Below are 18,847 nucleotides of genomic sequence, written 5' to 3' on the forward strand. Positions count from 1 at the left end.
CGTTATGATGAAAATCTAATGTCCAGCTCACCGGGCTGAGTTAGGCCCTTGCCAGTGAATAGAAGCACCATGGGCTCCCAAGAATTGTTTTATTTTTTCCATCTCATTTATCGAAAAGTGCAATTCATAATATTTTATTGCAATATATTCTAACTCGACAATAATGCATTTATATTTAACGAGTAACCTACATATATGATTTCGTGTTTGTTTGACATTTTCTTTCAGACCGAAATTCGATTAATTAACTTTTATATTTTCTTAGTCTATTGATTAAAGTTATCTATTTCCCCAGTCAGTATTCAAGGAATGGCATTTTTTTCAACAAAACAGAAAATAACATTCCTACTTTGACAGCTCCTGATTTTAGCAGTGCATGTCTATATAACACAATATTGTCCCCAAAATTGTTATTCGCATAATTTGTGATTTTGAAATGCCCTGACTAACTTGTTCCACGCAGACGTTCGGGCAATTTTTCTGTGGAGTGAATAAGTAGTGCCAAGTTTTTTGCTAAGCAGCGAACAGGTTTTTTGAGCGCAATCGCAAGACACTTTTATGAGTCCTAAATGGGTAATAAGAGACCCCAATAACCAATTTTCATTCCGCCAGTATTAACTTCATTCAAATTGTCATGGAAATGAAATGAAAACGACGAAAAATCCTATCAGAGATAAATTCTTAGGGTGGCAAACAGTTGGTGTACTGTTGCTCCAGGGATGGCATTGCCACCCCATGCCACCCTTTGGCTACGGGCCTGGAGGACATCTGCTCTACACCGTGACACCCCATAGCGCCACCCCTGCTTAAGATCAAGAAATTGCTATTGTAGCATTTTTTCGGTCAATTCAAGTGGTATGGCCAATTCAATTCTTATTGTAAATTGCCCCTTTAAGTTGTTGTCCGACATCACTTTCTCAAGGCTTGGACACCAAACAAGCTAGAGATCGTCTTGTAAGCCAATGGTCAATTGATGACAACACATTGATGAATGGTGATTCATAACACTAAACTTTCACCTAGTTGGTCTATTTTATGGTACTTTGGTCCAAAGAAAGAGACAATTTTTGTGCCAAACTGTAACATTGTTCGAAGCAGTTGGTAGTTGGTATGGGAAGGTGACACAATGAAGTTAGTTTTAAAGCAGGAACGCCGGAGCCCGAGGGGGGCCGAAGGGGGATGTAGCGCCCTCCCTACAATTTTTTTTGAATTTTTGCTGAAGTTTGTTATCAAGGTTGTGGCACCAAAGATAATAGAGGGAAACTACTATAAACTATCATAAGCCCCTGGGAGATTCGAGGATTTACGGTGTAGATTAGTAGATTAGTAGATTAGATACCGAGAAACAATAACTCTGAGGAGCAATCCCAGGATGCAGTGCTAAACGACGATTTCAATTGGCGCCATTTCATAAAAATAATTCAGAATGTGATTGAAAAAAAGTTTATTTGATTTATGAATATGGCGTTGTTATTGGAAGTTGTTAATGATCTTATATAATTAAAGCTGTTACAAACCGTGATGATTACGAAGAAAATTGGCAATGCCAGGTGCAGAGTAGAACACACCTAACTGTATGCTCAGTTGGCTGACAGTTTCAAGGAATAACTAGCTAGGCCATCCTCTGACCAAGGAAGATCATATTGGCACCAAGAGGGATGGAGGCGTCTTCAGTGAGCAAAAAGCCCCCGCGAAATTTTTCCAAGCAGAAGTCATGTGGTAATATTCTCCAGCAGTACCAAACCAGCGAAAAAAGCGAAACGAAAAGACGTGTTTGTGTGACACCAAATTCAAAAACACCAGTCACTCGTCGACTGCAAAGCACAACAAATACATTCGGATCCAGATTAGATCTTAAAAAGTCTCCAAAAAGCAATACTGATGGTTCCAGAAAGCTCATAAGATCTGGCTCTAGGAAGACACCTTCGTGTCCCAAAAGTGGAACACCCGCACTCATTACTCCACGTTGTACCCCGGTTTCTACAAAGACTCCACTTGGATTATTTAAAGGTAAAACCAAACGAGACTCAGAGAAAAGAAAAGAGTTTAGACCAAAGAAAAGACTGGCTGTTGCGAATGAAAGTGATACTTATTTCACAGATCAAGAAAGTTATGAAGGAGACTGCAAACATGTTCCTGTCGCTGAAATAAAACCAATGCCCATTTCAAACAATCTATGTGAAAGTGACTTTAAAATGGGCGATTGTACTCCTGATGACAGCTTCAACAGAGTGAAATCAGGAGACAATTTTTCAGCTAAAGAAATATCTGTTAATACAGGGAAGAGGAATTTTGATGCCTGTGTTGATTCTGGAAACTTTTCGGTTTTTGTAGCTGTCAGAGTTCGACCATTTTCAGAGAGGTAATGTGTTGAAATGCAGAAGCCCCATTTTTCAAATGATTTTCTACACACTCAGGATAATATATTTGAAAAGCAAAATATGTTCCAGTGTGTAGATGATAATGGTTCTAGGTTTGCTCCTCTGATTTCCATCCAGTATCAAATCTGCACCTTTATGTTCCTATCTCAAACTCAAAAACTTTTTTCAGCCCCAATGTAATTACAGGTTACATCAAATTAGTTTTCTTAAATACATTCACTAATCATACATTTTTAATTGCAAAAAGCTTAAGGAAGAAAACAATAGATAAAACTAAATAAGCTTATGGGGACATAGAAAAAACACAAGACAGAGCAATCAAAGCTGTGTGCCCATTTTTAACATGATTTGGCAATATAAAGTTTCTTTATATAAAGAAATTTAAGATATATGACAGACCAAGTATATAGCAACTGAATGAAATTAAAAATCTTTTTCCATTTTCAACTTTGTTCTTGTTTTAGCTGGCAATTTATGTATGTCTGGTGTTTGGACTCTTTTGAAATATTACTTTTAAAAGCTTCTTCAATTTTTTTTATAAATCTAATAACTAAAGGGAATGTGTATTTGCAGGTGTTTAGCCTGTATCTAAACTACAAAGGCTGCTGTGTGCTCTCATTGCTGTATTTTCTTGATTTGCTTCCACTTATTCAAGCTAAGGCCCAGTTTTTGTATATGCAGAGATTCAAATCCTGTTAGGCCCTTTAATGAGAGGTATTTGATCAAGACATAACACCTCCTCACTCCCATCAAAGACTCTGCTGGCTTGATTATTTAATCATCTGCCACTTGATTATTTAAGCTCCCCAAAATGTTTATTTTAAATCTGCACTTAACATTTTGTAAATTTTTGTTTTCTTGTAAAAATTGAAAATTATATTTCTTGCATACTTTGAAAATTTTCCTATCCTGCTAAAAAAGTATCTCTTCCTCCAAAACTCCAGGCCAGCTTTCACATAATATACACCACATTTAAGCTGCTTCATTTATATGCTGATTATGTTTTTATGCTGATTTTTGCTAAAGCTGTTTATTTACTTTGTTTCAAAGCACAAATCAACTAGAAACTTGATCAAACCCGAAGCAAAACAAGTGGCTAAATCATCCAAGTGCAAAAGTTTTGCTCATTTATTGCCTGCTTCTCAGAAATACAGTACATGTCTTATGCATGTCTTGGTGTATGTCTTGGTAAATGCATCTGTGATTGTTAAAACATAAATACCCAGGCCCATAATTTCAGTTTGGGGACAATGTCCCTTTTAATGCTTTCTATAAGCTATTCCAAAAATCCAAAGCATTTTAGATAATCTCTGATAATTGCTTGTTAGCACATTCTTTGATATATTCTTTGATGATTAAGTTCATTTTTTCCCCAACAGAGAAGAACAAAATACAGATGTGTCATGTGTAGTCGAAGTGCATGAAAATTCAATTTGTGTCACAGAAACCAATGGAAACCCTCATCACTTCACGTATGACATGTCATTTTGGTCGTTTGGTACAACTGACCAAAGCTATGCCAGTCAAGAGAAAGTATACACTGCAACAGCCAAACCTTTGTTGGAAGGAGTTATACAGGGTTACAACACTTGTTTATTTGCATATGGCCAGGTAAAAGATATAAAGAATATAAAACTATAAAGAATATGAAATAATAAACTCATTGATCTGAATAAACAGAGTAGTAACTATTGTTTCTAAGTGAAAATCTTTAAACTCTGCTTGAAAAATACAATTTGTCTTGAATTTATAATCAGACAGGAGTAAGATTTAAGAAACTTATGAGGAAACAAGAAGTAGAAATGATTGCAAACTATTTTGAGGAAGTAAGAAGTAGGAATGAAGCAATGAGTTTTTAATAAATTGTCTTTTTAAACAATCATAATTTATTCATTACACATTTTTTCATTTATTCATCTATGTAACATTTATTCTTCTAGCCTGTTTAAGGATGTTAATTGTATTATTAACAAAGTCATTGTGAATGCACGATTCAACATTTTTATCTGATGTGTAACATGTAATTTATTTTCTCTTTTGTAGACTGGTTCTGGGAAATCCTACACGTAAGTATCAAAATTTATTCTCTTTCATTCATTTAATCGTCATCACTATCATTATTATTCACAATCAATCTTTTCCCATTTTTTTGGTCGTTCGTTCTCCATCTTTTTGTAATTTGTGTTTCCCTCCAGCTCATTTCCTTAATGTCTTTGGACTTCCAACCGGTCTTTTTCTAGGAATCTCCTAAAAATATTCTCCCACAAATTTCAGTACTCCTCCTTCATTCTCCCTTCTAACTTTCCCAAACCATTGTAGCCTTCTCTGGCTAGTACTATTCTGTATCTCTTTTTCATTAAGCATAAATATTGTATTAGTTTCATTCTATTTTTAGAATGACTGGATATGATGGAGATGAAGCTGGGGTTATACCAAGGTTCTGTGAGGAACTGTTCAAAGAAATTCATTCAGACAGGAAGGTAATAACGGACTCAGACATCGTAATAGCAGCACATTTAGAACAGGCCATACATGCAGGGCACGTATTGCAGATATAAAACTAATGATTTGATTAACAATAAGCAGTGTTGATTTTAGAATGCCATAAATGGTAAAATCAGGCCTTGTGAGGAGCCAAAAGCGGGTGCTTGAAAAACTGAGCATCTTCATCTTGTTAGTCGCTCAACTGAGCATGATCAAATGTCATAAATAACAAAATTTGTTTTTTTGCATTTAGTTTTTAGACAGTCTAAACACAATAGGTGCTCCATAAATCAAGCTCATAGAAGTTTCTAGGCATATGCAGGGCTTTCACGATCAGAAATCAACGCGCGCGGCCAAAAACTCGCGTGATAAAAGTGGGGCGCGCAAATCAAATTTTTTTTAACAAAAAGCGATAAAGTTGTTTCTATTGAATCATTAAACGTGACAAACCTTTTAATAAATGAACTGAATGCTACACATTGTGTAGCTATGTTCATGTTTCCCTCGGGAGTAATCGTGAAGGGAACCGTGCGACATAGTGATGTTTCATCTTCAAACGTTATCAACCGAAAACAGAGTTGTTTGAAGATGAAGATGGAACAGCGAAAACGAAGTCATTGGAAAACGGAGTCATTTAGAAACGAATTGTTTGAATGAGAGAATCAAAAAAGGAGTCACTTGAAAAAGAATTTTTGAATGAGAGAATCAAAAACGGAGTCACTTAAAAAATAATTGTTTGAATGAGAGAATCTAAAACGGAGTCACTTAAAAAAGAATTGTTTGAATGAGCTTAAAAAAGAATTTTTTTAGATGAGCTCGAACAAAGGATATGAAAAAGGACAAAACAGAGTAATGGGAAAACCCTCGTTTTCGTTTTGGCCAAAACGGTGTGGGCCAGAGGAATCATTTATTATTATTATCAACTCTTTATTTACAATGTTAGCACGAAAAAGGTATAAAATAGCTATACATGTAAAAGATAAAATATTTACAAGCATAGTTAATAAAAGCCAAGTATTTAAAAAAGCCAGCAATGGTAACGGCTCAAGAATAACGGAAACTGAATGATCGGAAAACAGAGACATACGAAAACGGAGTAGTGGAAACAAACTTCCGTTTCTAAAAAGAGTTTCTTAAGTGGATTGACCTATCAGCACCCGGTAATCGCGCTCTTCAAGAGTAATATTTATCACTGGGCGCGCGACTAATCGCTCTAAAAGATAACCTCGGGCGCGTGCCTGCACGGTCGAGCGCTAAAGCGCGCCCCCCATTGACAGCAGGCCTTGCCCGGAAAGGCGCTCGATCGAGCGCGCGCGCCTAGAGCGCACCCAAAAAAAGCCTTGGAGAGCGATTTATAGAGCCCCTCAAAACGTAAAAACAATATTAACACGGAGCAAAATAAATTTTTGGAATTTGTTGAATCAACTTGATCAAGCATAAACAATCTTCCCAACAGACCGCAATATTATGATTTTCGTAAGATTACCCCTTTAGAAAAAATTCAGCAAATTCAACGTTGGGTTTTCAATATCATTTTTTTTCTAATAACCCTCTAATAACCATCAAGGACACAGGCCATCAAGCGTATTCTCCGGCAGATTTATTTGATTTTCGAGCAAGCGTTAATTTTCTATTGAAGTATATATTATTTTCAATTTTTTTAATAACTTAAAAGCGCCTGTGCAAATCAGCGATCACGTTTCCGTCCAAATTATCGCATTGCTTTTCATTTTTAATTTGCTTTTGCGAGTAGTAGATGTTCTAGCGTTTCTTATAGAATGGATAACATGAAAAAAGGAAACAAAGTTAAATGTTCGATTTAAAGCCATGCGTTTTGATGAAGCAATATGTGAAGCTAAACATAACAGTAGTGATACTGACACTGATAAAAGCTCATCGAATGATGGCAACTTACATATCTAGAAAAATCTGAACAATTTTGCGACTTTGTTTTATTATATTTCTATATTTATATTAACATAGTGTTTGTTGCATGTTTTGTTATTTCATATTATGGTGCTTTCTGGTATCACCGTTGAATTTCATATTTAACATTCTTCCGAAGCTTTCAATATGAAGCTCTCGATCTCCTAAAGCTCTCGAAGGATGCTCTCAAGGAAATTTACTTAGAGGTGCGAAATAGAGCGCCTAGAGTTTCTAAGGGGCTCTTTTTATGGAGCACCTTCATTTTACTTAGAGCAAGGCCTGTGACAGCCCTGCATATGCGGAGGCGCATGATTGAGCTGGAGTGCCTCTCCTTGCAAGGCCTGGGTAAAATGGCTGAGAAAAATGTGAACAGCTTCTGAAACATCTAGTCATCTGCACCTTTATCAAGAGACACCAATCTTTCTATACAGAAGTAGTGGTTCAAGAAATATCATTCTTCAAAAATTTCTCAACTTTCTATTTTAATCAATTGAAGTTATGTTGATTAGTATTCTCAATTTTTTTAGAAACATTTCAGTGTGGAAATAAGCTTCTTTGAAATCTATAATGAAAAAATCCGGGACTTGTTGACCTATTCTCCAGAAAGCACAAAACAGGTATGGTGCATAAACTTACAGTGCAGCTAGACGATTGATTTGAATTATTGTTTATTATCATTTTTTGTAACAAGCAAACCTTCATTGCAGGGCATCTTGGTAAATAAAAATGACATGAAGCTGACTATGTATAGAATTTTTAAGTATTTTGCAATTACGGAACCTGTTAACCTAGCAAATTTAGACATGAAGATCAATACTTTATGATGTAAACTTTATGTATTTTCTATCTGAACAATCAAAACAAAATATAAATAATAAAGAGACTTCAAAGAGTTGAAGATTTTTACAGACCCAATGTTAAGAAACATGGTTCTACGTACTATTTTCTAGGAAAACAGCTACCTGTTTTAAGAAAACTTTGCTCCGATTGAACTTTATCTTTTGTCTTTTATTTGAAGTTACGGATCAGGGAGCATCCTGAACAGGGACCCTATGTACAAGACCTGTCTGTGTAAGCAGTTACTTTATCTTCTTACAAATAAACTTTTTTCTGTCCTTGAGTTCCTTACAAACCTATCAGAACATATGTTTTTCACTTGAACCTAGGCTCTTGAACACTTTTCTGTATCCTAGATGGTAACTTTGTACTTGTTTGTTGCTGGCATTATCTGTTGTTGGAACATTGTTTCTAGAACATATTTTTATTCGAAAGATAACTACAGTATATAGTACACGCTTTTGGTGTATAGAACAGGACTGTTTTAAGTTGCTTAATGTCTCTTAATGTGGATATCAGGCAACAGTGATATAGCCTTTTTTTCTATTGGTGCTATTTTTCTAAGTTTTTATATCCCTGGAGGTATCAGGATTTTGATGCTCGTAGGTGTTTAATAGGGTGTAGTTACGTATTTTTATTAACTGGTAGTAATTCCTCCAGTTGTGGGGAGGGGGCTTGTATTGAGATAATTGCTTTACAATTTCAAAATTTGAACCTTACACCATACCAAACAGCTTCCTACAAGTCATCCATACAGGGTAGATTTTTTGAATCCATTCATTGAATATTGCAAACAGTCTTTTGAAACACGTGTTTTCCTTTTTGGAAGCACCACATAAAGTCTAGAAATATTTATGTTCAGCATCAAACTTAAAGGATGAAGTGGTCTAGAAGTTTCTCGTAGTAACAAATTAACAGCCATTTCCCGTGATCAGTTTGCAATACCTTTTGAAGTACCGCTCGTTAAGTTCCATTCAAAGAGAACCAGTTGTCGATTGTTGAAGTGAAACTTCCTACTTTCGACTACTTCCAAATGAATTAACATTCGGCTTTTGCATTCAAAACCATTATCAATTAGTCATTTTACATAAGAAAACTCTGGCATTGCATTCTACAAATCTGAAATTGGTTAAAAGTCAATTTGTTTCTCTTTTGAAACTTTCTCGTGGCTTTTTCATAACATTGCTGCTACACTCATCCTTTGCTAGCAACACCACAGTAACTTCTTATTAGACATCAAAGGAATGAATTGAAAGAGCATTAACTAATGGATTTCTGTTAAGGATCTCTTTTCACGTTGGAGCATCTCCTTCCTTCTGAACGTTGAGCATCTTCTTCTTTCTGGGCGGTATTGTTAGAAGGAAAAACCGTCGTGCACATACAGGTGCATAGAAAATGGTCACAACTGTTACTGCTATCATTAAAAGCAGCATCTGGCTGTTTCAACCAGCTGACTTCTCAGCATGTTTCCATTTTTCAACAAATGAACCCTGAAGTTTGTTACAGGCTTCCATATGCTTTTTTCTCAGATTTGCACAGTTTTCTGTGGTGAAATAATAACGGGCCTAGCTGCAGTAAGCTTTTAATTCGTTACTCTTCCAAAGTCTTTTATTTGCATCCTACTTGTCTTTAATGCACCCATGCTGAACACACCTCTTGAAAGCTTGTTGCGGAAGCTTGTGTTCTACTTGTCTGTTATTGCTTTCTTCAAGAGATTACTTTACTAAAAACTCCCGCCATTTCCAAAATGATTCCTGCTCTAAATCCATAGACATTCATTCACACTGTATGCTTTTTTCAATATCTTCAACTTAAAGCACATTTTTCTACATCTTCAATTGAAATTAATTCGACCTCTTTTATGCATGCTCAGTTATATTCTTATGCTAAAAAGTACTTCCTCTGGCGTTTAAAATACACGCTGGCATTTTAAGAAACTAAAGAAATGAAGTCAAATTTTATTCTATGATTTTTAGGTTCACAGTCACGGGCTGGGAAGACATCGAGGTTTGTCTTTTTCCTTTCTGTTTTTTCCAATGCTCCCAAACATATACTATGAATTATAATTTGCTATAGACATCCTGATGGTCAGTCTAATGGACCTTTGGTATATATAAAAAATCACAAGAGGAACACTTTCATTCATTACTGTGCTCGTGTTCTCAGGAAATGTAATTCTTTGATAACGAAGCCGCCACCAAGTACAGAGAAAAAGTTCACTTTTTTCATGTTTAAAGAGTTCATTATTTGTCTCCTGGGTACTGTTTGGAATATTAAGGCTGGCTTACACTTTCAGCTAGTCATTGTTCATTGTTGATCAGTAATATCATTTGCAAGGTTTCATCCTTGCAAATGGGGCTTATTATCTGTGGAACTGGCAAAAATTAAGCGGGTAGTGGATAGTGGCTTTGGAGCCAACAACAAAAGTTGTTGTAGTTTTGTATATAGCTACTACCACTAAATGCTAAAATATGAAATGGTTCGCAGTGTCTGTTTTCTGAAATAAACAATCCAGCCTTTGCTGCATAGAACCACGTCTTAAAAGTCCATTTATTTTTAAGAACACGCCCAATCGGGCATGATTTTAAAGATGATGTGCTTTATGTAACATGCTATGTTATATATTATATCTGTGTTTTAATTGACTTCAAGGTATGCAGTGTTGCAGGATCTTTTGAAGGATCTGTTTATACATTGCAAGATTGTTCTGAATGTTTTGTTTTAAAAGTGGTTTTGCAATGATCCTTTTCATTTGCTGATGGTAAAAACCAACCTTATGTTTCGTTACTTCTCGTTCCAGTCAAACTTAAGTTCAGCGCAAATTGAACATATCCTTGGCCCTTCTAAGACAATGGAGCTCATGTAAATAGGCATATTTAGTATCGCGATAATCTTTTAAACTTTGGTCGCAGATCAATCTAAGTAAGAATGCATCTACTGTATTTAGACGCAAGACTGTGAAACTCTCTTTAACATTTGCTGTATTCAATCTGTCGTTAGGGTTGGCTTGCAGTTGGCAATAGGAACAGAGCAACGGCGGCAACTGGAATGAACGACAGAAGCAGCAGATCTCATTCTGTTTTCACTATCCTTTTGAATCAATCAGAGGTATTCCACAACCTATCGACGTAACTCTATCCTCCACTCTGAGCGTATCTAAACTGGTTACTTTCATGAAACTTTAAATCTTTGTTTTCATTGGCTCTATGTTGTAAACTATGTCATGGAAGATGTTTCATCTTCATTTTTAACATCATCATCAACATCGTCATCATCATCATCATCATCGTCATCATTATCATTATAATAATAATCATCATCATCATAATCACCAACATCACCATCATCATCATCATCATCAATCATCATCATCAATCATCATCATCATCATCATCATCATCATCACCATCATCACCATCATCACCATCATCACCGTCATAACTTTGAAACATGATATGTTCAGAAAATTATTGTACTAAATTATAGCATTTATTTGGGAAATCAGATGAATTTGGTTTGTTTACTGGTGGTAAGCTAATAAGACTTTGTACCCACAATACAACTAAATGCTTTTTCCCGCACATCATAAAATCAACGCCTGTTTTGTACTCATAAAATCTAGAATGTCATCATTTTTTCAAACTCTAGGGTGCACGTTGATGCATAAGATTGTTGATGCTTTTCATTGCAGACTGGTTTCTTTGAAGACACGGAAACGCATTTATCAAAATCCTGCAAGGTAAACCTGATCGACCTTGCTGGCAGTGAAAGAGCCAATCAGGTTATAAACGAGGAACTGGCTGCAGATTACGAAGCTGCAAATAATCGCCTCAAGGTATCATTCTTGCTAGGTTTCATCTTCAGTTCAATAACAGGTAGTGATTACCTGCTTCTCAGAATGTCAAGACGTGCCCGTATTTAAAGCGATTACTATATATTAATAATCTTTTTCTTAGCCTTTTAACCTGCTAAACAGAACTACTGCCCGTTGTAGGGAGATGCTTGTTGCTGGGTGTTAACTATTTGTAAGGCTTTTACTTAAGGAAAGAAATATCTGTATAATATTGTTTGTCCGTTGTTTTCTAATGTCCATTATTAGAAAGTGTCAGTTAACGGATGATTCGTCGTCCTTCAATGCTGAATGAAGTTTAAAACAACTCGTCTTGCTTCTTCTGTTGCATTTCTTTCATCAAAATTTCCTTCAGATGTATTTGAGGGACTTTCCAACCACTTGGAGATTCTATATCCAATGTCTTCAAATACAGAGAAACATGCGTAGGAATTTTTCTTAGTAATGTGCCACTAACATTCTATATAATGCAATCATAATGCAATGTATTTTGTAACATCTTAGGAAGGAAGCTGCATCAATCGATCGCTGCATACTCTTGGCAAAGTAATCTCCCTGCTTTCAGAGAAACAAACTGGTCCAAAAAAGAAGATTTTTATACCTTACAGAGAATCGACTTTAACATGGTATGAAGTTAATGTATACATATTTAGACACTGTTATATTTTGTTGTGTTACCATGTACACACCATACCATCCACGTACACACCATACCATCCTTGATCCATATTTGTGTGTCGATTAAGCCGATCCTGGTTTCTAAATCTTTCTATTCGCTATCTTTTTTGGGTATGATTTTAAGGAAACAACACTGATTAAGCTGGCAGGTGGGTGCATAATTTGCTAGAATCATCTTTATCGTTCCAAGGACATCAATGATATCATTCTTGTGGTAAGCAATTGATCAATATACTATTTAGATTTTTACCTGAAAAATTGACACGAATCAACGGCTTATAGCTCTTATAGTGTTTAGTTTTGTTATTTATGCCTTGCTATGTTTTTTTGTTTTTCAATTTTAGGCTACTGAGAGAAAGTCTTGGAGGAAATTCAAGAACCGCTATGATTGCAACAATCAGCCCTGCCAGTATTCATATATCCGAAACATTAAGCACATTGAGGTAAGGAAACTATAATATTTTTAAAAGGTAGTATTAACCACATATTTATCACAATTGGATCACTTCTGTTCATAGAATAACCACAACTCAATCAAGGTTGATCATAGATTAATCACAACTGAAGCATGACTGATCATAGATGAATCACATCTTTTCTAAATCAAACCTTTTACACATTTCATCATCATTGAATTGTGACTGATCACAGATCAATCATAGCTGATTATCAATAAAAATAATTGCTGATCATGATCATAGACAAACCACAATCATGATTAAACACAAATCGATCAAAATGGAGCTAAAAGTTATCAAAAATTATTTCAGCCATTTGATAGCAAATCACAAATTAATCACAGCTGAATCATGGTTGATCACACATCCGTCAGGTTGAATTACTTCTCTAACTTCTCAGTTGTTAGCTCTTTTACGACCAAAAGTGCCTGCCTGGAGCCACTATAACACCTTGTTGGCAAACAGATGTTTTGAACAAAAGGTCTGTTTCATCAAAAATAATTATGACACCAACTTATTCTTGTTCTCTAAGAAAAATATTGTTAAAAAGCTCAACGGAAATAATTCATAACAAGGACCAAGTTTGATAAAACTTCGTCGTTTTAAAAGATGAAAGGGATATAGGCAAATGGATTTCATTTTGAATTTTGAGTACCTATATATGCGCGTTTTTATATACTCAAATGTAAACATATATTATATAAAGGCAGGCGCTGAAGTATAGCTAGGTAACTACTATGAATTTCTTATTGAACCAAATAACATCTGAAAAATTAACGCTTCTAGTTAATAACTCTATTGGGAAACAATTTTGCTGCAATGAATATAATCATTTCGGGTTGTTTTGACTGCGTTGGGTAGCGAAAGTTTGCTGTTACAATACATGCTGGATATTTATACTACCAAGCTAGCTCATGGAAATATCAGTCTGCGCAACGTAAGATCGATGTATTTCAATGTAGAACATGTTAGTCAAGCAGAGTTTAAAACCTTTAATGTTTCGGCATTTTTCTTAACTCAGTTGTGCGGAAATCCTAGAGAGATTAAACGGTCGTTTGCTGCTGATTTACTCACGAAAAACCAATATCGTTCATGTTCTTCTACTACGAAACAAGCCCTCTTGCTTATTTATCCACCACTGTTGAATATTTCACAAACGGGTTTTCCTTGAAATAGCATTTCCAACACTTTATAAGTGGCTTTTGCTTTTTCAAACAAGTCCGCAAATTCAATTCACAGCCGTCTGGCCTGTTAAATTATCAGAGATATCACATTATCAAACGTGTTAAAGATACTTTATGATTTCTAAAAGCACACATTTCTTATGAAGACTGTCAATTTTTTTCTTTCTGTGCCTTTACAAAAGCATGTTAGGTTTTTGACGGAATTACTATCATCCTCGAAGACTAGTTTTTCGTAAACCAAATCCATCAAACATTTTCTAGAAAGTTTATAAACACATTTTTAGGTATTTGCATGTGTATTTTCAAAATTATGTTTGCAAAATTTGTGTTTAAATTCACTGCTAGTTTTAATACTTCAATTTCCGTTTCCTGAAAATAGCGATGTTAACATTTTCTATATTATTAAATTAATGCCCAATACTGTCTTGATATCAGAATGCCATAAGTAATGCCCTGCAGTTATTCCAAATGTTTATTTTCATTAAAAAAGGTAATTAATACTTTAGGTAATTAAAAATATATACTTTAGGTAATGTCTTGTAAATATAGTACAAATATCCGTAACTGCTCAATAAGCAATGTCTTGTTATTATATTAAAAATATCATCTAATATTGTTTAGGTAATGCCCTGTTATAATAATAAAAATATCATCCAGTATACTTTAGGTAATGGCTTGTAATAATAGTACAAATGAATCCATCGATATACTTTAGATAATGCATAATGTAAAATAACCATCATTGAACAGTATGTGATGTATCTTGAATATGATTTTGTTGATGGCTTGATTAATCGGTACTTGTTTTGCACGTATGAAGTAGTGCGGTATCAGTTTTGGAAGTTTAGGGGAAATCAAGTTATTGGTTCTTGAGACCAGCATACTACAATTTGCAATGCCTATGATGGCAGTGTAGCTTGCTGAAATTCTCCATTTTGTATGTTTGTTGTACATGGTCCTATTCACGTGATTAAATAACATCATCAAAATTCGCAGAATTGGGTCAATCAGTGCAGTTTGGTTGTTTTTCAGGTACGCTAGACAGGCTCGAAACATTGTGAACCAAGCGAGAGTGAATGAGGACAAAAATGCTAAAACGATCAGAGGTATAACACCTTTATTGCCTATTCCTGTAAATTGGCATAAACTAAATTTATCTAAGAAATTTATAAATCTTTTTATTATGATATTGTCGCTACATAAATTATTTATAAGATGAGATTAAGCTTTGAAACTTTGCGAAATGCACTTGAATCAATCCTTGAATCTTTAAAGAAGTCTGCGTATGAATTTAGATCAACCCAACTATTTAAACGTATCCAAAACTTCCAACAACTCTTTTAAAATGGTGGATATTGCTAAGAGATTTTTTATTTGTTAGGCCTATCAACAAAGATGTTATTTTAGTTGATCGGGCAATTGTTATCAAGCGTATTTTGCTAAGTTGTTATCAAGCCTATTTTGCTAAGTTGTTATCAAGCGTATTTTGCTAAATTGTTATCAAGTGTTCTTTTGCTAAAATTGGTCTTAAAGAGAACAGCGTGGAAACAGCATACCAAACAAGCACGATAAGCCCGACCCAAAGCAATTAAAAACTTTCGTGCAGAAGCCCAAACTACAGAACTCTTTCTTCTCTATTATTCCCAATGGCATCTAAGCAGCACATACGGACTTAAATACCAATTGAAAGCATGAAAATTGACACCCAAAAGAAAGCATGACAGAAAATAATACTAATCAGCTAATAATAAGAACTCCTAGTAAAATCAAAGTCTAAAACACCCCTCGTGAAATTAACTCTAATGAAATTTCAGATTTCCTTCAAGCAAACTAGAAAATAAGAGGTGTTCCGATTCATATTTTTAGTCTGTCTGAAAGAACTTCTCATTTTATCGGAAGCAACTGATTTATTTAAAACTACTCATTTTACCTAAATGGTCTCTAATGCATCGGGCTAATGAAAGTGCCTTTATCTAAACAGAGGTTTTTGTCTGCTGATATATATGATGTGTTTTTGAACAACCATGGGAATAAAAACACTCTTGCGAGTGCCAGAAAATTCCAGCAAGTGAATGTCTCAGGACTAAATCCTATTTTCTTTTTTGAATTGATCTTTGTTTACCTCTTACTGCAGCACCACAGCTTGTCCCAATCAAAGATATCTTATATAGACGCATGCATATTGAATAACACCTACCTAATGTCACAGTAGTTTTGGCAAAGAGTGGTGTTAGGATTACGAAATGGCATAATGTTTTCATGTTAGATGCCGCGATATTTTGTGATCATACCCGTTTATCATCCATGATTTATTGCCTAAAATAAGTTTGAGACTTCCAGGATCGATGTATCTCACATTTACTAATACCTTTAAGTTAAATAAAGGTATCAATGTGTACCCAAGATATCTTTAATGTATAAATAATTAAGTTATCCACTGCTTTTAATCCGCCATGTAATATTTCTTGTGACTCTATTATCATATAACGGTTGCGCGAAGCATCATCCAACCAATTGTTTTCACATTTAAGATCTCGACACCGTTTTCTGTGTATAATTCATGTTTGTTTTCCTCGGCCATAAACCATTATACATGAGGGTGTGAAGCCATTCATTCCGCAAGAATTGTCTATGCCAGCTGTCCATAATAGCAGTAGATAGCCAATAAGCCACAAAAGACCAAGCCTCAATAGTTACACAGAATCTCACACCAGACTCTAAGTCAGTGTAACCTTTTCGGCTGTTGCCACATTTCCTAGAAGCCCTCACTGCAGTAACAATACTTGAAAATAATTTACTATGTATCGTTTAGCAAATTGGGTACAGATGTGTTTTTGCGCTATTTATTTTATCCATAGAGACAGAATAATAGTCTTTCTTGACCAATCTCTATGATTTAGCCTAATTTGATTGTAGAATGCAGTTTACACTACGTAGAAAAATTGGATTCTTCGAAAAATTGACCATACGAAATTTTACCAAGCTTCTCTTATGATAATTTGACAGAATCAGGATGAATTTAGTACAACTTACCCCACCCCCATCTGGTGCAGGGTGCTGTGAACGGGGTGTTTGTTGCAAGGTGTATGTTACCATAGATCTTTTATGTGTGGCCAATGCTCTTTTATGCTGTTTAAGAATATTCTTATACACTTTGACCACCAGGTACATTTACTCAATGCAGTTTTTTAATTTAGTCTTTTTGTCAATCCTTGATATCAAAGAGATATTCTTATATTGAAAAGCTGCTGTTTTCATTTTCATTTGTTTTTATTTCTTTTATCTCTTCTATGCGTCATTTGTATCTCTTCTAGGCTTTTTTGATCTAATTTCATTGGTAATTGCAGTCCTCTTGTCTCTTTTCTTTAGAACTCCTTCGTGAGATAGAGCGCTTAAAAGATTCAAAGACAGATGCCAAAGAAGATATTATGGAACCTACCACCAAAGAGGTTGAGATTTTGAAGTCAAAACTAGTTGAAGCAAATGAAATTCTTTCACGAACAGCCAGGTAGGAATTTTTATCGTGCTACGTGTTGTTTACTGTTCACGAATTCAGAATATCTTCAAAGGGCTTTTATTCTAAATGATCCTTTTGCAGTGATAAATTTAAACATGTTAGCAGAATAGGGAAATAGCGACTTTACAATGCATTTCTTTTCGTCTGAAGAGTAAAAAACATAGAAAGTATCGTAAAAAACAAGGATATAAGAAGTTGGTTTTTGGATCAGACTGCACAATCCCTTTTAATGTGAATAAATTTTGAAAGAAATGGCTTACCAGTTTCTTTACAAGCTGAAAAAAATAGCAGGACCACCCTTGAATGAAATGATTTTTATGCATAGACAGAGAGTAATGAATTTTCCAAGCATTGATTTAGATTGAAGAGGCTTGAAGTTATTTTGCTTATGGAAATCCCCTTCTTATATTCGTTTTGCTTCACAAGCTTTTTTTCTGAATAAGCATTTATGATATTGAAAACAAATTCATTGGAAGTAAATTGAAAATAAATTCAGGATCAACGTGTCTTATGTTGTGGTACACAACTTTGAAAAAGCCAACTGCATTTTTTTATAGCTGAGTTTCTTACATACGGGTTTTTATGTAATTCCTGTAATTTTCTTTGCATTTTTTTGGCAGATATCAATTTTTTGCCTGTTTGATTATTTGTCTGCTTGTGCTAAAGGCTCGTCAACTTCATTTTCGCTTTTCTCTGCCATTTCCAGCTTCTGCCCATATTTTCAGACAAGCTGGAAGAATAAATTGTTACAATGTTTTTCCCGTAAATTTCTCTCGAGGCCTAAAAAAAGGCTTTAGATATTGTCTGAATGCCGAAAAAAAATCCCACTTACAATTTCTAGAATTCAGATCTTGGAAAACGTAGCTTGATGTTGAAGAAGATAAGCAGTACGGCGACAAATAGAAGCATATTTTCTTGTTTTGAATTTCTGTTCCGACATTTTTAATCTATTTTTCAGTAAGACAAACCAGTTTTTACAAAATCAGTTAATCATGAACAGTAGAGAGACAAATCCAGATTTTACATAATCAGTTAGACATAATCAATAGACAGAGATCAGTAGAAAGTTTTGACTCTAGCTAGAGTCATCTTCAGTAAAGTAATAAAAAGAGCAACAATTTACTTTAAGTATGGAAGGATAAATCAATACAGATAGTAAATCATGTGACTTAACAGTACGTGATAGAAGCAATCAGGACGTGAAGGAAGACTAAGAAAGGTGTAGTAAACACCTTACAGAAAAATGAGCAAAGAACAAAGGGAGAAAATAAGAATTGAAAGGAGAGAAAGAGAATCTGAAAAAAATCATGAGAATAGATGATTGTTGGGAATTATGTGTTTATAAGAACAAAGGTGTATCTGTGTATAAGAAGGCTTTCAGGAATGAGCGAGTCAAAAGAGTTTTCCGTTTTTGAAAGGATAATCGTGAAATTTTCAAAAATGGCTACATTGATTATGTCTAACTGATTTTGTAACACCTGGAATGTCTCACTGAAAATTGGGTTAATAATGTTGGAATAAAAATTCAAAGC

At 34.8% G+C, this 18,847-nt stretch overlaps 1 protein-coding gene across 1 annotated transcript in view; it reads left to right on the forward strand.

The window, feature by feature from the left end:
* Positions 1 to 324: 324 nt before the first annotated feature.
* The window catches only part of LOC135693960 (kinesin-like protein KIF14), a 67,767-nt gene continuing 49,244 nt past the window's right edge, over positions 325 to 18,847 (forward strand). The window contains exons 1-13 of the mRNA XM_065212558.2: positions 325 to 2,362; positions 3,761 to 3,992; positions 4,425 to 4,447; positions 4,777 to 4,861; positions 7,319 to 7,408; positions 7,810 to 7,862; positions 9,605 to 9,635; positions 10,629 to 10,736; positions 11,320 to 11,463; positions 11,983 to 12,104; positions 12,501 to 12,599; positions 14,831 to 14,904; positions 17,168 to 17,306. Of these exons, the coding sequence (XP_065068630.2) occupies positions 1,659 to 2,362; positions 3,761 to 3,992; positions 4,425 to 4,447; positions 4,777 to 4,861; positions 7,319 to 7,408; positions 7,810 to 7,862; positions 9,605 to 9,635; positions 10,629 to 10,736; positions 11,320 to 11,463; positions 11,983 to 12,104; positions 12,501 to 12,599; positions 14,831 to 14,904; positions 17,168 to 17,306 (1,904 nt within the window). The 5' untranslated portion in view covers positions 325 to 1,658. The remainder of the gene's footprint in view (positions 2,363 to 3,760; positions 3,993 to 4,424; positions 4,448 to 4,776; positions 4,862 to 7,318; positions 7,409 to 7,809; positions 7,863 to 9,604; positions 9,636 to 10,628; positions 10,737 to 11,319; positions 11,464 to 11,982; positions 12,105 to 12,500; positions 12,600 to 14,830; positions 14,905 to 17,167; positions 17,307 to 18,847) is intronic.

Source organism: Rhopilema esculentum, chromosome 11 (assembly GCF_057945365.1).
Source record: "Rhopilema esculentum isolate cy_ngs chromosome 11, ASM5794536v1, whole genome shotgun sequence".
NCBI lineage: Eukaryota > Metazoa > Cnidaria > Scyphozoa > Rhizostomeae > Rhizostomatidae > Rhopilema > Rhopilema esculentum.